The 16,006-nt window shown below is 45.2% G+C and overlaps 1 protein-coding gene across 11 annotated transcripts in view; it reads left to right on the forward strand.

The window, feature by feature from the left end:
• Window positions 1-16,006, forward strand: part of LOC111833980 (chromodomain-helicase-DNA-binding protein 9-like) — a 49,633-nt gene that overhangs the window by 1,513 nt on the left and 32,114 nt on the right. For all 11 annotated transcript variants that reach the window (XM_023792793.2, XM_023792794.2, XM_023792795.2 and 8 more), the window contains one exon: window positions 3,998-5,642. In XM_023792793.2, coding sequence (XP_023648561.2) covers window positions 4,152-5,642 — 1,491 coding nt within the window. In that variant the 5' untranslated portion in view covers window positions 3,998-4,151. The remainder of the gene's footprint in view (window positions 1-3,997; window positions 5,643-16,006) is intronic.

Raw genomic sequence — 16,006 nt, forward strand, 5'->3', positions numbered from 1 at the left:
TTCGTAAATCCGTCGCTTATTTTCCGCGACGTTTGGTGCGCTTTTGTCAGTATCATGTATGTCAGAACGGATCTTTGTCCGATGATGGCAGCCGGTGCTATCCGGGCTTCGCCGACCCTGGAATAACAAATAAAGGAGGCGTACGCCGCCGCCGCCGCGAAGTGCAGCAGGAAGTGAGCAGACGCCAGCCCCAGTAGAGTTTGGCCGTCTGCTTGCTGCGTCGCGTACCTGTTGCTCGCGCCCCGCCGGCCGAGGAATGCGGCGCGCGCACGTCGACCTAGAACGAGTTGTACCGAAGGGTCACTGGGACGGGGCCGTTGGTGTCCCGAGAGGAGCACGAGGCGGCGCGTGCAGTAGGCCGTGCCTTACGGCTGTCGATCATGGGCTCTATGACAACGGGTTAACCGGCGTCGCAAAACAGTAGCTGGGGCTGTTTTTTCCGGCTGGGGCGGGGTGGGGGTGCGTACTTTCTCGAAATACAGATCTTGTCTGGGAACTGCAATTCCACTTTCAATTAAGCGGCCTTAAGACACGCCTTTACAGACGTATTTCACACACTGTTGCTGAGGTGACCCCTTTGTGGAGAGGCGGAAAAACCTGTATGGTCGTAATGGGCGTTTTTGTGATTTATGGGTTTTGACCGGGAGAGGCGGCCTGGAAATGGGATAGATAGGGTAGGCTGTCGAAATGTTGCTGTCAAAACGCACCTCTAATGGTGGAATCCCAAAGTTAACTCTGGAATCTTGGCGTAACAGTTATGTGACGTTTCGGTTGATTCAAAACAAAAAATGAAGAAATTTACTAACGGTTATATCAATAATAACCTACTGATTAATTATAAATACATGTATATTATTATTATTTATATATAATATACATTGGAGTTAGCATGAGACAGGAACCAACCTGCCATAGTAAGGTGCACACTTGGTTACAAATCTGATCAGTCTAGGCACTCTACTTAAGTGGCATGTTTTTGGACAGTGGAAGGAAATCGGAGGATTCTCTGAAAAACCATGTGCACACAAGGCAAACATGCAACCTCCACACACACAAAGCGATGATGTGCCGTGACACAGCTACCCACTGCGCCACATGCATGACCCGCGATGTAAATATAGACATAGCATTTCTTGCACATGCAGTCGTCACATTGCAATAACCGCGAGGGTCTGCTGGATTCAAACCATCAATAAGTTACTCAAACATTTTTACTCGGTCATAGGAAGCAAAACTTAGCAAGCTTTGCAATTTTAATGATGAGTTCTTTTCAACATTATGTAGTATGTTTTAAAGCAGTCTAAAGTGTACCTCTGCTGCTATTGCATTAGTTCTGCTTTATGGTCTCTGAGACGGTCATCATTCATGTCCTGGCTGCTGGACTCACTCATAGACCTTGCGGTGCGTTTGTGAGAAATAAAACAAAAAATAGAACAGAGGAGAAAAACATACAAGAACTGGTCATGAAAAAAGTTTGTCTTCTGTATGAAAATATTTTTCTTTTCCACAGAGACGATATTGACCAAAAGCAAGTGATTTGTCGGCATGATCACCAACATATTTGACAGCCTCTGTTAGTAGATAAGTTATTTGGCTATGTAATTTTCAACTCCTAAATAGCGTAAAAATGTAAAATATTGCAAATGTTAACGTTTTTCCAGTATCATTCAGTACTACACTCTAGCACAATACGTCACAAAAAACAGATTTAATATAGTTATTATGTAAGATGATGCTGCTAAGCGAAAGAGCTAGACTTCGTTTTAACAGCAGTTATTTTGACATGCAGAAATTGTAGAAAGAAAAATTAAGCAAAATAATTTAAGTCAAAGTGATGACAAAGACAGGCTAGGCTACTCTAGGAGGCTAAATGGCACTTATCTCCGGCTAACTTCGTATTAAATGCGCGAGTCTGTCAAACCTGAATGTCGTCTTTTAAGCTGAATTTTCATTGCAGTCGTGCTGTGGTGATATTTAAGTTCTGCTTTGAAATGCAGTCGTCTGTCAGTATTGTCATTCACTTTTAATATGAAGTGCTTCTGCACAACTGATGCTTTGATGTTTATTTGGGCCCTCATCTGCTATGCACTGTCATCCTTCTGTCATATTACTAATCGATAAGGAAAATTTGAATCGATGCTTTTTAATAATCGAGTAATCAAATCCTGAAGGATGCTCTTCTCAATGACGATAATTTTCTTTGACATTTTTTAAATGGAGATTTAAACATTCAATTCTCAACCATTGATATATGATTAGACATTTCCCCCCCCCATATAATAACTAGCCTGATAAACATTGGTGGTCTCTCCTGGGGGGTCCACTGTGTGTTCTGATTTTGCATGACGTTAATGTAATCTTAAACCAGCCATCTGATTTTCTTGTCCTTTTTTTCCTTTATATACACCTGTAAAACATAAAATGTGAAGTTTGAGGGGAGAGTTAATGACAGATTTGGAAGCTGAATGAGTCATACTCCAATTGTATGAGACACACTCTGCACACTGTTTTAAAATTTAATTCTTTCATTTCTGTGTTGGGTGGGTGGAGGTTGCACACTTTTACTGAAGTAAGGTGTTTATTCCAAAGAAGGGAATATTTTAATGTTTATAGGGATATACAGTATACATTTGGTTGTATATTATAAGCAGGCACTGGCATATTGGACCACCAAGAAGCATTTGGTACTTGAAATTGCAAAAAAGCCCTCCCCCCCTTCGTGAGAATGGTTACACATTGGCAGTATGGTTGAAATATCAGTGGTGGTGGGGGAATCCCTTGAATCTACAGGGACACCTCTCAGTGGTAACTGGCACTGTAGGTTTTGGCTTTATCTTCTTCTGTAGCTCCATTCTGGAATGTCAACGGTTCCACTTTCAGAACATGGAATTGCCCTCTTTCCCTTAACCTGTGGCTTATTATAGCATTTTGTCAACATACCCAAAACACAGCCTTAATTAACAAGTGTGCCCATGTGTGTTGATGTTTAAACCCGTGCTCTTATGTGAGGAATAAAGTCACAAAGAAATTTTAAAGAACTAAAGTAATATGCCAAGTTGGTAGCACTTCCTGTGTCATTTGTTCTGATTGCTATGCTCAGTGGAGCATGTTCTCCTTGATTACCTGTGTGGTGTGCTTACATGGTGGTGTTCTAGGTAACCCTGAATCATCCATGTCACGCTTGCCTCATGGGAAGCTGGAGACTGATGGGGCTTCTCTTATCTATAGGAGATTTTTAATCAGTTCCTGGAATGGAAATCGTCGATAATGTTTACTATAGGCATTCTCCATTAGCTCAAAAAGTCTAGGTGACCGTGGAAACTACCATTACACACTTTCTGACATTACTGACATTTTTCTCTTTTGATGAGTGTACCATGGTATTAGCATAGTCAAATTTGTGACTTCCACTAATGGGCTAGGGTTGTATTGGGTAGTGACTTGGATGCTGTACATGGGCCCGTCTCAGAGTGATGGAATTAAGAGGAAGCCTCGTTTCATGTCTTCCGTGTTCTGCGGTTTGTGGTCCCCCTCGTGTAGTAACAGGTGGTAACTACAGTATCATGTGATCTCGTCGACTGCTTTTCTCTGAGCAGTGTGAAGGATTCGAGAGGCATTTTGCTTTGCTGGCTGTCATCTAGGTCACTGCTACGGTTGCACCTGTGTGATCTCTTGACAGTGCTTGTACCGGGCACCAGGGATGTGATGCCACTCGGGTGGTTTTGAAGAAACCAGATGCAGATGCTGTATGCCTGTGCAGCAATAAAGAACGAATACCGCAATAATGAAACTAAGACCAGACACCAGTTTCTTTTGTGATCATGTTTAATGATTGGATGCTCTTTTCACAGTGGCATCACATCTTTTAACTGTTGAATAGGAATTTTGGTATTAGTTAATTTTATATTAATAATGTACAAAAACTAATTGCATTGCAATGTTGTCAAAGCTTCTGGAGGAAGCGCTAACCTACTTCTTTCTTGTTTTTGCCATACAGGATCTGTCTGTGACGTCTCCCTGTGCTGTCTTCCCGGCCTTTCCGGATGGATTAGCTGTGGTCTTGTAGCCTTTGACTCTCTTGGCCTACAGTGGCTAGAAGCCCACAGCAGAACTACATAGGGAAGTGGAGACACCTTATGTAAGCCTGTGCTATGGCTGATTCCATCATGGACTTTTTTGATGATTCAAGCATATTTCCGGGCGATCTGGAGGAGCTGTCAAATGAGAGCTTTGCTCCTCCATCAGTCTTTGCTCCTGGGGTGGATGAGCTGATAAGTTCTGAGTTTGAGTCTTTGCCTGTAGTTGGGGCAGGCAAACATCCTGGCATAGGGTCATCTTCCTCTCAACAGGGCTTGAACTTTGAACAGCAGATTGACCACTTCGTTCTACTGAAAAGTCCACATTCTATAGGACAACCTTATGTTTCAAACTGTACCACCAGTGAAAGTGGCCATGTGTTGGGCCAGCACACGCAGTACCATGGCTCCCCCTTACACCAAGCACCCCAGGCCAATGGACTGTTCCCTGATAGCAGCCCCATGTGGGGCAACCAGGACCAGAATGGTAATGGATTCCATCAGCTTCCCCAGCAGCAGAGTCACCATCAGCATGTTCACCAACATAGACACCTTCAGCCTCACCAGCAGCTTGCTGGCTCCCAGACTCTGCACCAACAAGGCAAAGCCTTCCCTGAGCACCAGGAATTTATGTTTTACCCGGGTAACCAGGTTCAGAAGCAACAGCAACCACAGCGAAACCACCATGGTCAGCTCCAATCTTTCTCTCTTAACACGGAGTGCAATGGGGCTTTATATCGCCAAGGAGGTATCCTGAATGCCTTTAAGCAGCCAAATCCCCACATAAATGCAGACAATGTGTCGTTCCCCTGTGGCACTCAGCAACAGCAGAGCAGGATGCAGAACTGTCAGGGGGCTCAGAAGTACCCCACTTCCACAGAAAGCATGGTAATGCCATTTTCCAGGGAGCCCACATCGAGTGCACACTGCTCTGTCAGTTCTGGAGCTTCTTACTGTAATGTACAGTACCGCCTTCCTGGACAGCCAGTGTTGAGTGCAAGTGCGGCCCAGTCCTCCACCCATGTGCCTGCTAACACCACACCTTCTACCACTGTCCCCATTCTAAGTGGTTCCATGCCAGAGTTCTCAGGGGCAGAAGATGCTTTTTCATTGCTCCAAGAGATGGATCAGCATCAGCCACGGCAGCAGGTTTCTATAAACCAAGCTGGAGATTGCCCTTTCCCGGCCATGCGGCTCCCAGCCCAAGCTCAGGAAGACTACAGCAGCTCAGAGATCTTCTCTGAAGACGTGGGCAGCTATTCAGGTCCCATAACCCAGCACCGCACTGCCTCTCAGGGGAGCTGTGGGCCGCTCATACCTCCAGTGAACAGCAACGGATATGAGGACCTGGTTGAGAATTTGTTACCGCAGATTGATGCTCAAACAGGAGAGTTTGAAGGACTGGAAGCTTCTGACCTTTTAGAAGATGATCTCCTTCCCCAGCTGGAACCTGAAGCCCTGAATCAAAGGCTTCCTTTGGAACAGCACAAGGAGTCAAATTATTCCTGGACCAATGGAAACCAGGAGAGGGATCAGGACAACCACTTGATGGATTATGCGACACAGGTGAGATTCCAAGCCTTTATACTGACATTGGTGTATACTGCTCAGCAGGGAAACTCGGTAAATGTGTTTAAATCTTGTGGAGACTTTTCAGACATGCCATAAGCCAGACAGCAGTTGCTGTGTAATGTTTAACTGGGCCTAACATGCCCAAAAGTGACTGAGAAGCTGGCAATTGTGTGAGAGCTTGTCAGCCTAAGATCACAGTGGGTTTTATTCTCAGCCACATTTGGGAAACGGGCATCAGCTAATTAAGGCAAGGGGCTGTGTCTTTGGAGAATTAATGTAAACATACTTCAAGCTTTAATGGGACGTGGGTCAGTGTAGGCTGATGTCACGAACGTTGTTACTTGCCGTCCTGATCCTTGAACTGTCCTGCTGTGTGGCGGTGGTACAGGTTTTCGTGTTAATATAGTGGCTCTGCCCAAGAGCAAGAAACACTAGTTGGAATATGTGGAGCCTAATTATTTGCTGGTATTTTAAAATTTCTATTATGAAAATCACCCTTAAGCTGTTTCTAAAGATTTAAAATTTTTTTTTTTTTTTTTTTTTATAACTCACTTAAGATATTGATTGACAAAAATTGACACTTGAATTAGTATGTGGTTCTGTTTAGATATTTTTGTGGGTAAGAAATGAATTCTCTGCAAATTAATAATCCCTGTCGGGAAGAAATTAATAGACTCCCAGGCTCTGCATGTCCAGAGATATTTATGGTTAGAAAAACAGTCTTCATTTGAAGTGTGCATATATTTGTTCTTGTTCCACATAAATGCTAGAAACTATATTGACAAGAGGTTAAAAGAGGTTGTTTCCAGTTCAGATGTAGCCATTTATGGTGTATAGCTTTGTGTTTTCTCTTGTCTGTACCATAGTGGGTCTCTGCGATGTACAGTAATCTATACAAATGGCAGAATACTCTGTGAAAGACCCCACTATGTAGATGGGCGTCACTGGGCAGTTGTACAGAAAGGTCTTCTCTGCATCTGCATCACTGTTTTAAATGCTCTTTGTATGTGGGATAAGGAGCCGGTGAGAGAAGATGGCAGGGAGCCACCCTTCAGTTTCTTGCTGTGTGGCTTCTTGGCTTCACTGCGAAAATAGGTTAATATAAGTCTGGGCTTGGCAGTCAAACCAGAAACCTAACACCCTGTCACTCAAGGGAAGAGGAGGAAGATACCCCCTCTAACCACTGTGCTGTTTGTCAGTGATAGGCTACGCCTGGCTCTCTCTCTCTGAGGCCTTCTGTGGGTGGTTCTTAGAGGTGAACAGGAAGCTGGCGTTGTGCGAAGCAGGCGGCCTTGGCAGTGAACCCCTGGAGGGTGGGGTTGCAGTGTGGTGAAGAGAAGTTTCCTCTGGGGCTTAGACCGTTAGGAGCAAATAGAAACCTTGGTGGAAGCTATAAACTCTGACCATAAGTGTCCTTATATTTTGCTCAGTGTCAGTGTAGAGTGGAGACTGAAGGCTGCTTGGTTCTGACAATCCAGTGGCTAGTTTGTAGGCCTTGTGTGTGGGCAGTGACGCATCTGGGTGATGTCACACGTGCGACATGCAGTAATCTGCTGTTGACGGCAGAGAACCTCTTCACTGCTTAAGAAGCCGTTCTCATTTTGCCTCTGGTCATATACTACAGTTGCTGTTTTCTTTTTTCTTAAATGGAAAATGTTTGAGCAAAGGTTCCTTCACATTTTAATAGGATCCTGTTTTGAGGACAAGACAGCTAGTTGTCTTTCTGTTGCTCCCTGCTAGTTACTCATTACCCATGCATTTAAAGGATTTAGTTAGTGGCTGTGAAAAGGCTGCTGGTTTCCATGGATATATTGGAGTGTGTTGTGGTTGTGTTTACAGAAGGGAAGCTGCATTTGAGTGCCACGAGAAACAAATTCTGTGAACAGCCAAGGAAGCCATGAAACTTATTTTAGTGAAAATTCAGCTGCTAATTTGTCATTTAGAGCCAGAGTGTATTTGCTGTGCTTTTGCTTTTAGGGTTTTTGAAACCTTTTTACACCGACTTGAAGCTGTTCTTTGAGACCTAGTTACGCAGTAAAAGGAATCTGTGTATAGATGTGCTGCAGAGTACGCTTATATTATACTCAAATGATTTCTGAATTATACCCATTGACCACATTTGTCTTGCTTGATTTTTGTGAAGGCTTACATAGGAGTAGGTGGAGATGGAATGTCAGTGGAAACAAAGCATGTGATTTTGAGGGCACTCCCTCAACTGTTACTCAAGTGAAGGATTTATCAGGGGAAAAAAACAACAGGTTGACCTCACTCACACCCCAAGCCCAGAGTTTTGCTCTGCTCCTCATCATCTTGCAGGTTTTTAAAAGTTAAAAAATACTGACCCAGTAGACTTGTGCATTGTCGAGCTACTGTCCTTATTACTTAAACATTACATTTGCTCACAACTGAAAATGCACAAAATTAGTGTTATAAGAACAGGATGTTAAGGCTACTAGTAAGCAGTCAAGGGTGAGAAAGTGTCTGTGGTCAAATCTTTGCGCTTTTAAGAGGAATGTTTGGGAAAAGATGGGAAAAGGGAAATTTGGCAGGAATTGTTGTTGCAGAAGTGTACATTTTTGTCAGTGAGCAAAGATGGGAAATTTAGTTTTTTTCTGTTTAACTTCACAAATGTGTGTGAGCAAGATTTTGCACCCCCTTTTCATTCTCTGACCTTTTATCTGAAAAAAATCACACCGGTGATCAATGCCTTATCCACTCTCAGTAAGACTTCTGGTTTAAACTGTTTATACTGTGTTATACTGTGATTTTAATACTGTAGAGTATTAATGTTAAAACCCTTAAGTACAGAAGGAAGCAAGTATATTAGTTTTTGGACTTTCTGCTGTTTTTCTGCTTTTTTGGCGGCTGTCGAGTCAGTCAGTAACAATTTTATGCTGTCACGTTTGGCTTTGGTCTGAAAAGGGATTCTTTCAACAGATATTCCCTAAACTGTGTGTCAGATGAGTGGGGGGGGGTCTTCTGCTTCCTTAATGTGAAGGTAATATTCCAGTGTAAACATACTTCAAAATCCTTGTTCAGTGCTATGATTTTGAAGAACTAAGATTTTAATGCATTTCCTTCAAAAGCGTCAGTACCGGAATGTTAAACAACGTGTCTGCTGTTGGAGGTGAAATTTCCCCCTCCCCTTTTGCTACCGATGGGAGGAGCATCATTTCCATTCATGGTGGGCTTCTGTGTACTTTTTCTTCTGCTGGCATTGACTTTTCCGGTCTTACGCACATTTCGTGTCCCTGTGCCAGTCCTCTGAGGCCTTGTCTGCTTGTGCTCCCTGGTACAGAGTGTACATTTTGAGTGATTCATTGTTCAGGGCCTTGTAGAAAACAAACAGTCAGGATGGAAGAGAGGATAGCAGGGTAGAGTGGGGTCCAGCAAAAGCATAGCCCCCACCCCCCACAAACAGAGGCACACTTATTTTTCTACACTCTCCAAACTGAATTGATGACCCTTTGCTGCTTACAGATGGTAGTTGCTTGCTTTGTTTTTCAAGATGGTAGGAGGTATCCAGTTACCCCCCCCCCCCCCCCGCCCGCTTGTGGAATTGCTGCTGTCCTGGTTTCCCTCATCAGCTCCCCCCAGTGTTGAGGTCCTGCTGTGCTAATCCACCAGCAATCCCATGATGTTCTGAAGTATGCCCCCGGAGAACAAGCATACTCTGTCTGGCCCTGGCTGTGTCCCAGCCCTGCACACACTGTTTCACCCACGCCCCTCTCCCCAGCCTGGGGCGGGCCCACCTTGCCTGTCCGACTGACTGGCTTCAGAGGGTAGCTTGCGACGGCACGTTAGGGCCCTGGGAAAAAAAAGGCAGACGGCCGCGTTTGTGCTTGCGTGTGAGATTCTTCTGTGCTTACAGTCAAAGCTCGTGGATTTGTGGATTCTGGCAGTGATCTGTCTAGTTGAGAGTCTGACTTCCCAGGGAACTTTTGGTGATAATTTTGTGGGTCAGTCCTAGCCTCATTCCCAGCGCCCAACCCCCTTCTCATCCTGCCCGTGGTTTCTGCTAAGCTGACCGGTGCTTGACCCTTCCCTGTCTGCCTCTGTTTTCAGTCTGCTGAAAGGGCTCGCGTGGACATAATCTCCCTCCCCCATCGCTGTGAAGGCAGCATCTCCAGCCACTGAATTCTGAGGGAATTACCATTCTTAATTACATACGTATTAGCTGATGCAAAAAACGGTGACCTGATTGTGAACCTTCGTTGATTGAATCATTGCCTCATTTTGGTTTCAGGCAGCCTGTGAATAGAGAACGCCCTCCTTCATTAGCCCCTCCCCCGGGCCTTTGCCCTGGTGTCATTCTCTGAGGCCTGCTCGGTGCGTGAAAGATCACATGATGCTATCAGTCTTGCCCTTGAGCCGTGACTCCGGCTTCTCCTTGCTGCACCGGGTTGCGTGTCTCCATTCTCCATTTTCAGGAGATCACGCCTCACCGGGTCTGTTGACACACTTTGATCTTCTCAGCCAATCACAAGACTCTCACTGCTCTGCTGTCCGCGGCTCAGGGTAACAATTTGCAGTTTGGAATTTACGGGAAATGCCTTGACCTCAAGTACCTTTTTTCTCTTCTTTCCCCCTATTCTCTTGAAGATAACTTCATTTGTTTTTTTTCTTCCTTTTTTCCAGTGATAAAGGAAGTAGATCTCTCCCTTCTAATCTCCAGGAGATTCTGGTGCTGTTCTGAGAATAGGCTCGGTGTGAGGCCATCCTCAAACAGGCACACAGCAGACTTTGATCACTGCTGATGGGAATCTGCTGAACAAACGTTGGCACCGGCACCTCTGTACACAGAACGGGAGCCGGTGCCTCCATGTTTGGTGGAGCTCCTCTCCCAGGACCACTGTGGGTCTGGAGGTCCGATTTGGCAGGGAAGCTGCCTTTTAAATGCTCCGGGAAGCACGGCTGCTGGTTATATTTGTTTGTATTGTCGGCCATGCACGCACTGGTATTTGTCTGGCCAGGCCAACAAGACTGTTTATTGGGTCTCTTCCTGTTTCTTAATGTTTCATTAACATGTTTTAGTGGTGGGGGTGGTGTGAACGTGAGGGGAGGGGCCCTTTAAAAGTTTGTTAGTGTTTTTATGATAAAATTGAAATGATTTCACTGGATTACATGGCGACCTATGTAATTTTCTATAAAATTCAAAGCAGGAGCAGAAATCCTTCGGGAATTTCATTGTCTACCAATAACCATTGTTTGTAGAATATCTGGAACAATTCCAGGCTTGATTCCGGTCTTGATGAGATGCCTTAAGAAAATCACATTGCGCTTCATTGTGCGTCAGACAGTGTCCTGCTCCATGGAAGGGAGCAGGGAAACCGATGCGGCACCATCCAAGTTAGCGGTCAGCGTGTATTCAGCTACTGACCTGTTCCACAAAGTCGAATCTCACCTGTCATTTGAATGATCCGTACTGAGGCGTTCTAAAATGGCCACCTGTGCCATAGCACGAGGCCTGCCCCCAGCTGTAGAGCGAAGCTCAATTTTAATTTGCATTTTAACTGTTGCATCACCATGGTGCTGTGTGACGGGAACCTTCTTGCCGCGTGAGCACTCGGGCATGTTTCCATCTGCTGTCGCTGTGGTTTCCTCCTCATTGGCCGGTAACCATAAGGCTGTAACGGACCCATGTCGCTCAACCCTGTGTGTGTCAGGTTCTCTGTGCTTTATTTGCATTATACATTTAAGCAGGACTTAAAGGTACCATTGGAACAGCTGGCAGTACCCTCATTATGCCATAGTTAATGGGCATTAGGGCCTAATTCCTTTTCCGATTCAGACTAGTGGATCTGACGCCGTGGATGGAGAGGAGCCGGGATGCAAGTCAGTGATGAACTTCGCTGGGAACCTGGTAGCAGTCACTTGGCGACCCGATCCAGGTGGATGGACATAGTCGCAGGGGCTCATCTAGTGAATAGTATGGTAATAGCTGCTCAGTTTTAGTTGAATGGACACCAGTAACGTACAGTGGAATGTGACGACCTTGCATTTGACAGGACGCCGCAGAGGGAGGCCTGAACCGCTTCACCCCCCGTTTGTTTTGCAAAAGACACTGTGGTGAGTTCCTGTGTGGAGCATCGCACATGCTCACCTGCCATGCGGGGCTCCTGCGGGCCGCAGCCACCTTCCCATTAAAATGCTAATGAGCCTGGGGTGTTTTTCTCTTCTGCCCGAGTGCGTTTTAATGGATTATAAGGGGGGGGGGGGGGAAATCCCTTAGGTGGTCAAAGTCGTGTGTGTGTATGTGTGTGTCCTCTGAAGCTAAAGGGAGTAGGAGGATCTTGGTACTCTAATACTGCCGTCCCTGCTGTTGTCTGACTGCTGCTTCCGGGCGCCTCTCTGCTGAGTCCTGCCCCCAAGTCGTGTTTAGCACAGGGTAGGTGGCAGGGGGCTGATTGCCCTGCCACTGGAGAGGCTGACGGTGCTGGTGAATAACAGATAGCCCTGTGAGGAGCTGCATGTCCCCCCCCCCCCCCCCGTTCCCACAGCCTGCCTGCATTTCCCACTCCCCTTCAGGAGGGAGAGCATATGCTAGAGATTACGGCTCCGGTAATTACCACGTCTCGCATGGGTTCCCCCGAGACTGGCCACTCAAGCTCAAGGCACCAGCAACCGTAAATCACTGCAGCCTGCATGATCCTCCCTGTGGTTTGGTCCAGCATTTTCCAGTCTGTGAACGCCTCGGCCTGCCTGCACACGAGGCAGGACGCCGGGGTTACGTGTCCTGCTTGATCACGGCCGCCATGACATTCACCCTGTGAAATGTGGCCTATACTGCAGCCTGATTTACGACAAGTAAAATTGAATTTGGGCTTGTTAGTTTTTTTTTCTTCATTCAGGATAATTGTTTAAATGATTAGATGATTTTTAAAATGAACAGCTCTGCACTCTTTATAAAGGACAAATAGTTGTTGGAGGAAGTCAACTAAATATGAAATTAGCAAAAAAATTTAGCTAATATTTTTTTGCTAGAAAATGGCACAATCTGGCTCTTATAAGCTAAAAGCGACCTCGCTATCGCAGTAGCTGTGCCGTATGGATCAAATCTCATGATGTAAATAAGTTGGCAACTCTGCCAATGCTATCTTGCAAGTGAAAGTTACCTTGTCTGAGTCCTTAATGATAAAGCAAATATTTAACTATGATTGGGTGCTGCTGGCATTGGCCGAGTGTCATTGTTAATTCCTTATAGGGCTGGTGTTCACCCTGTCAAAAATGACAAATGCCCCCCCTCCCAACCAAAACCAAATATGAATACCTCAGAGTTTTCAGAGCGGAACACCTTGCCATACCTGTGCAGTGCTAAAGGCAAAGCGTGTAAGTGTGGTGTCTGAGTACAGGGTTTGGTTGTGTGAGTGAGTGAGCGAGCACTTGGATTCTTGGGGAGATAGCTCACTGTATCTGTATCTGCGTGGGAAGAGTGAGAAGATGCGTGTCAGAATAACGTCCGCTGACTTAAGCCCAATGGAGTTTTGGCATCCGCTGCCTCGCTGTGCTGGAGGAGGGGCTTGCTGGTGCACTGCTTTTTGGGGAGGCACCCTGGGGCCAGACAAGACCCTTCCTCAGAAGGCCAGAGAGGCGTGAGGTGTACTGTTGGGTGTTGAGGTTTTCTCATTTCCGTTGGTGGTTCTGTGCAAAAACGACAGTGCTTTTTTAGAGAGCAGCACGTCTACATGAGGAGCTTGTCTCTGCTTGTCAGATCTGGGAGAGAACTTTTTTTTTTTTTCCTGTTCAGAGGAAAACGGTGTACGTGTGTAGTAGAGCTGCAATGCCTGGCTGTGTTTGCCTCAGATCAGCGTTAATGTGTGTAGTCCCACCCCCTGCTGATTTATTGTGTGTGTGTGTGTGTGTGTGTGTGTGTGTGTGTGTGTGTGTGTGTAAACAAACAAACAAAATAATTAATTCATTAAATGCCCACCCTGGAACTCCTTGATAGCCACCCACACAGTCTCCCCTCTCTCACACTTCTGCAGTTCCCAGATGCCAGTGGGACATGCACTGGGAATATGGGGGGGGAGTCTGTTTACAATCTGAATTGGCATCATCTAACTTGATTTCATCAGTTGGCTAGCTACCATCAAGCTATGCCCAGATTTTGCTTTGTAATCAACATAACCTACATGAATGCAATGCACAGTTTGGCTAGGTTAATTTTAGATTGCATTATATAATGCAACATATGTGTATCTGCTATCTTGGTTAAAAATTTAACTACTTCAATGTTGCTGCTAGATTGTCTTATCATCTGCTTATTCAACCAAGACCAGTGTTTCCCAACCCAGTTCTTGGGGACCCCCCTAGACATTTTTGCTCCCTTGCAGCTGCCAACTCACCTGTACCAGGTATTTGTTGTTGGCGATTGGCTATGGGCCGGGAGGGATGTAGGGGTCCCCGAGGACTAGGATGGGAAACCCTGACCTAGACAAACGTTGCTGGCACATTGTAAGCTAGGATAAACATTCAATCAGGCAGTTTTATAAATAGTTTTGAAGGGTTCTAACTGTGGACGCTGTCTGTTGGTCAGACACTGACCCAGCTTGTTTGTGTAACACACATCTATGCATGCAAGCTGATCACTGAGACTCTGGGCCTCAAGCTCACAGCTTGGCTGTGCTTTCAAACTGCAAACCACAGGGTCAGACAGAATGGAGGTGATGGGCCTGAGATAATGAGAGGGTGCAGGAAATGCCTTAGTGGCAGAACAGAAAGGAGAGACGGGCCCGTGGCTCAGTGCTGGGCACTAGGTGTTGGGCTGTTCGGGTGATAAGCTGTGATGGGCTTTAGGTAGCATGTTTTTTGACATCATAATGTTATGCCTTATTCCTGTCAGACCATAAGATGTTTTCCCACGTGCTTTTTGCAGATGGTACACCATAATGTTACTCAGTTTTCCTTTTGTGGCTTCCCACTTGCCACTCGGCACCACAGATAAGTCATTGGGGCAATACACGACGGCTACGTGTGTGGTGTGACCTGTCCTGCTGTTCTTTTATAGTCACTGCTAAGGTAGTCTTAGCCTCCGCTATCTGCAGCTGCGTCCTGCACGGCCTCATCCTGGGGAGGCTTTGATGGAACTATATTTCTCCATTTCTTGATTGTCTTCATGTTGTTCCACAGTATAGTTAATATTTTTGAATTCTACTTGTATCCCTCTTATTTGTACCTGTCAACAATAAGATCTCAAAGATCTTGGCGCCTTCTTGCCTCTGCCTAGTGTAAGCCAATGCTCAACAGCCAATTAAGGGAAGTCCTACTGAGAAAGCTGATTTGTATGTTGTAATCAGAGAGTGTGTATACTCATATTTACCTGCATATCTTGGCATGTTAACAGCAATTGTTATAGTTTATGTCTTATATAATTGTGCTCACTGTAAGAACTTCATGTAGGCAAGACTCCAGGCCACTTCACATCTTAAGGAGTCCCTGGCTACTGAGCTTCATTAATGGGGGGAAAAATCATTGTGAGTGGCAGGCGCAAATGAATATAGTAAAGAATCATTCTGTTTTATGCAAAGTGACAGTAGCTATTTGGGTTTTTTGCACCGATATGGAGGTACAACTCATTTTGGCCGTAAATGTGAAGGACGCTCTGGACGGCAGTTTGGCAGCAATGTGGTTAAGGTTCCTTCCATGATCTTGGTGAGCTGTGATGTGCTGTGTGTACTTAAGTACCTGAAATGGCACCTGACAGCGTGAGTGACGCCAGAAGAACTAGCTCTCAGACCTTTAATTATGTGCTGTTGTCAAACTTGTCTGTGACTCACAGGTCATGTGTGGACCAGCACTGGTCAACGTGTTCCTGCACATGCTGTTCTCCTGTAGTCACCTGTACAGTCTGCTTTCTTAAATAAGTCTGTAACGCTATTAAAATATCTTTGATGTACAGACATGAGATGAGATGGGTACTTTCTCAATTAAAACTGCTTATCCTTAATTTTTTTTTTAGATTGTGGTAACTATAACAATAATACTGGACAATTAGTACTGGACAAGTTTTGTTAATTTCCATAATGGAAAGAAAAATTGATTAGTTAGTCCTGGTTTATTTCAGTCCTGCTTAACCAGGGTATGCAGGAGATTTATGAGATTTTCATCTTTCACTTGCTATTTCATTCGCTGTTTCTTGGCACTGTCGAATATCTTACTCCTGTGGGTAGAGTTAAGGGGGCGTGATATTAAAATATTCATTTTTGCCTTTTAATTCAGGCCTGGAGGCCTAATGAAGGACTGAGGCATGTTTTATGATTAAATGTGTAAAGTTGGTTCGGTAAATGCTAACACCATCTGCTGATTACTTTCGCTATATGAAGCTGTCAGAGACGCATCCAGACCCTAATCACATCGGT

Source organism: Paramormyrops kingsleyae, chromosome 13 (genome assembly GCF_048594095.1).
Source record: "Paramormyrops kingsleyae isolate MSU_618 chromosome 13, PKINGS_0.4, whole genome shotgun sequence".
Lineage (NCBI taxonomy): Eukaryota > Metazoa > Chordata > Actinopteri > Osteoglossiformes > Mormyridae > Paramormyrops > Paramormyrops kingsleyae.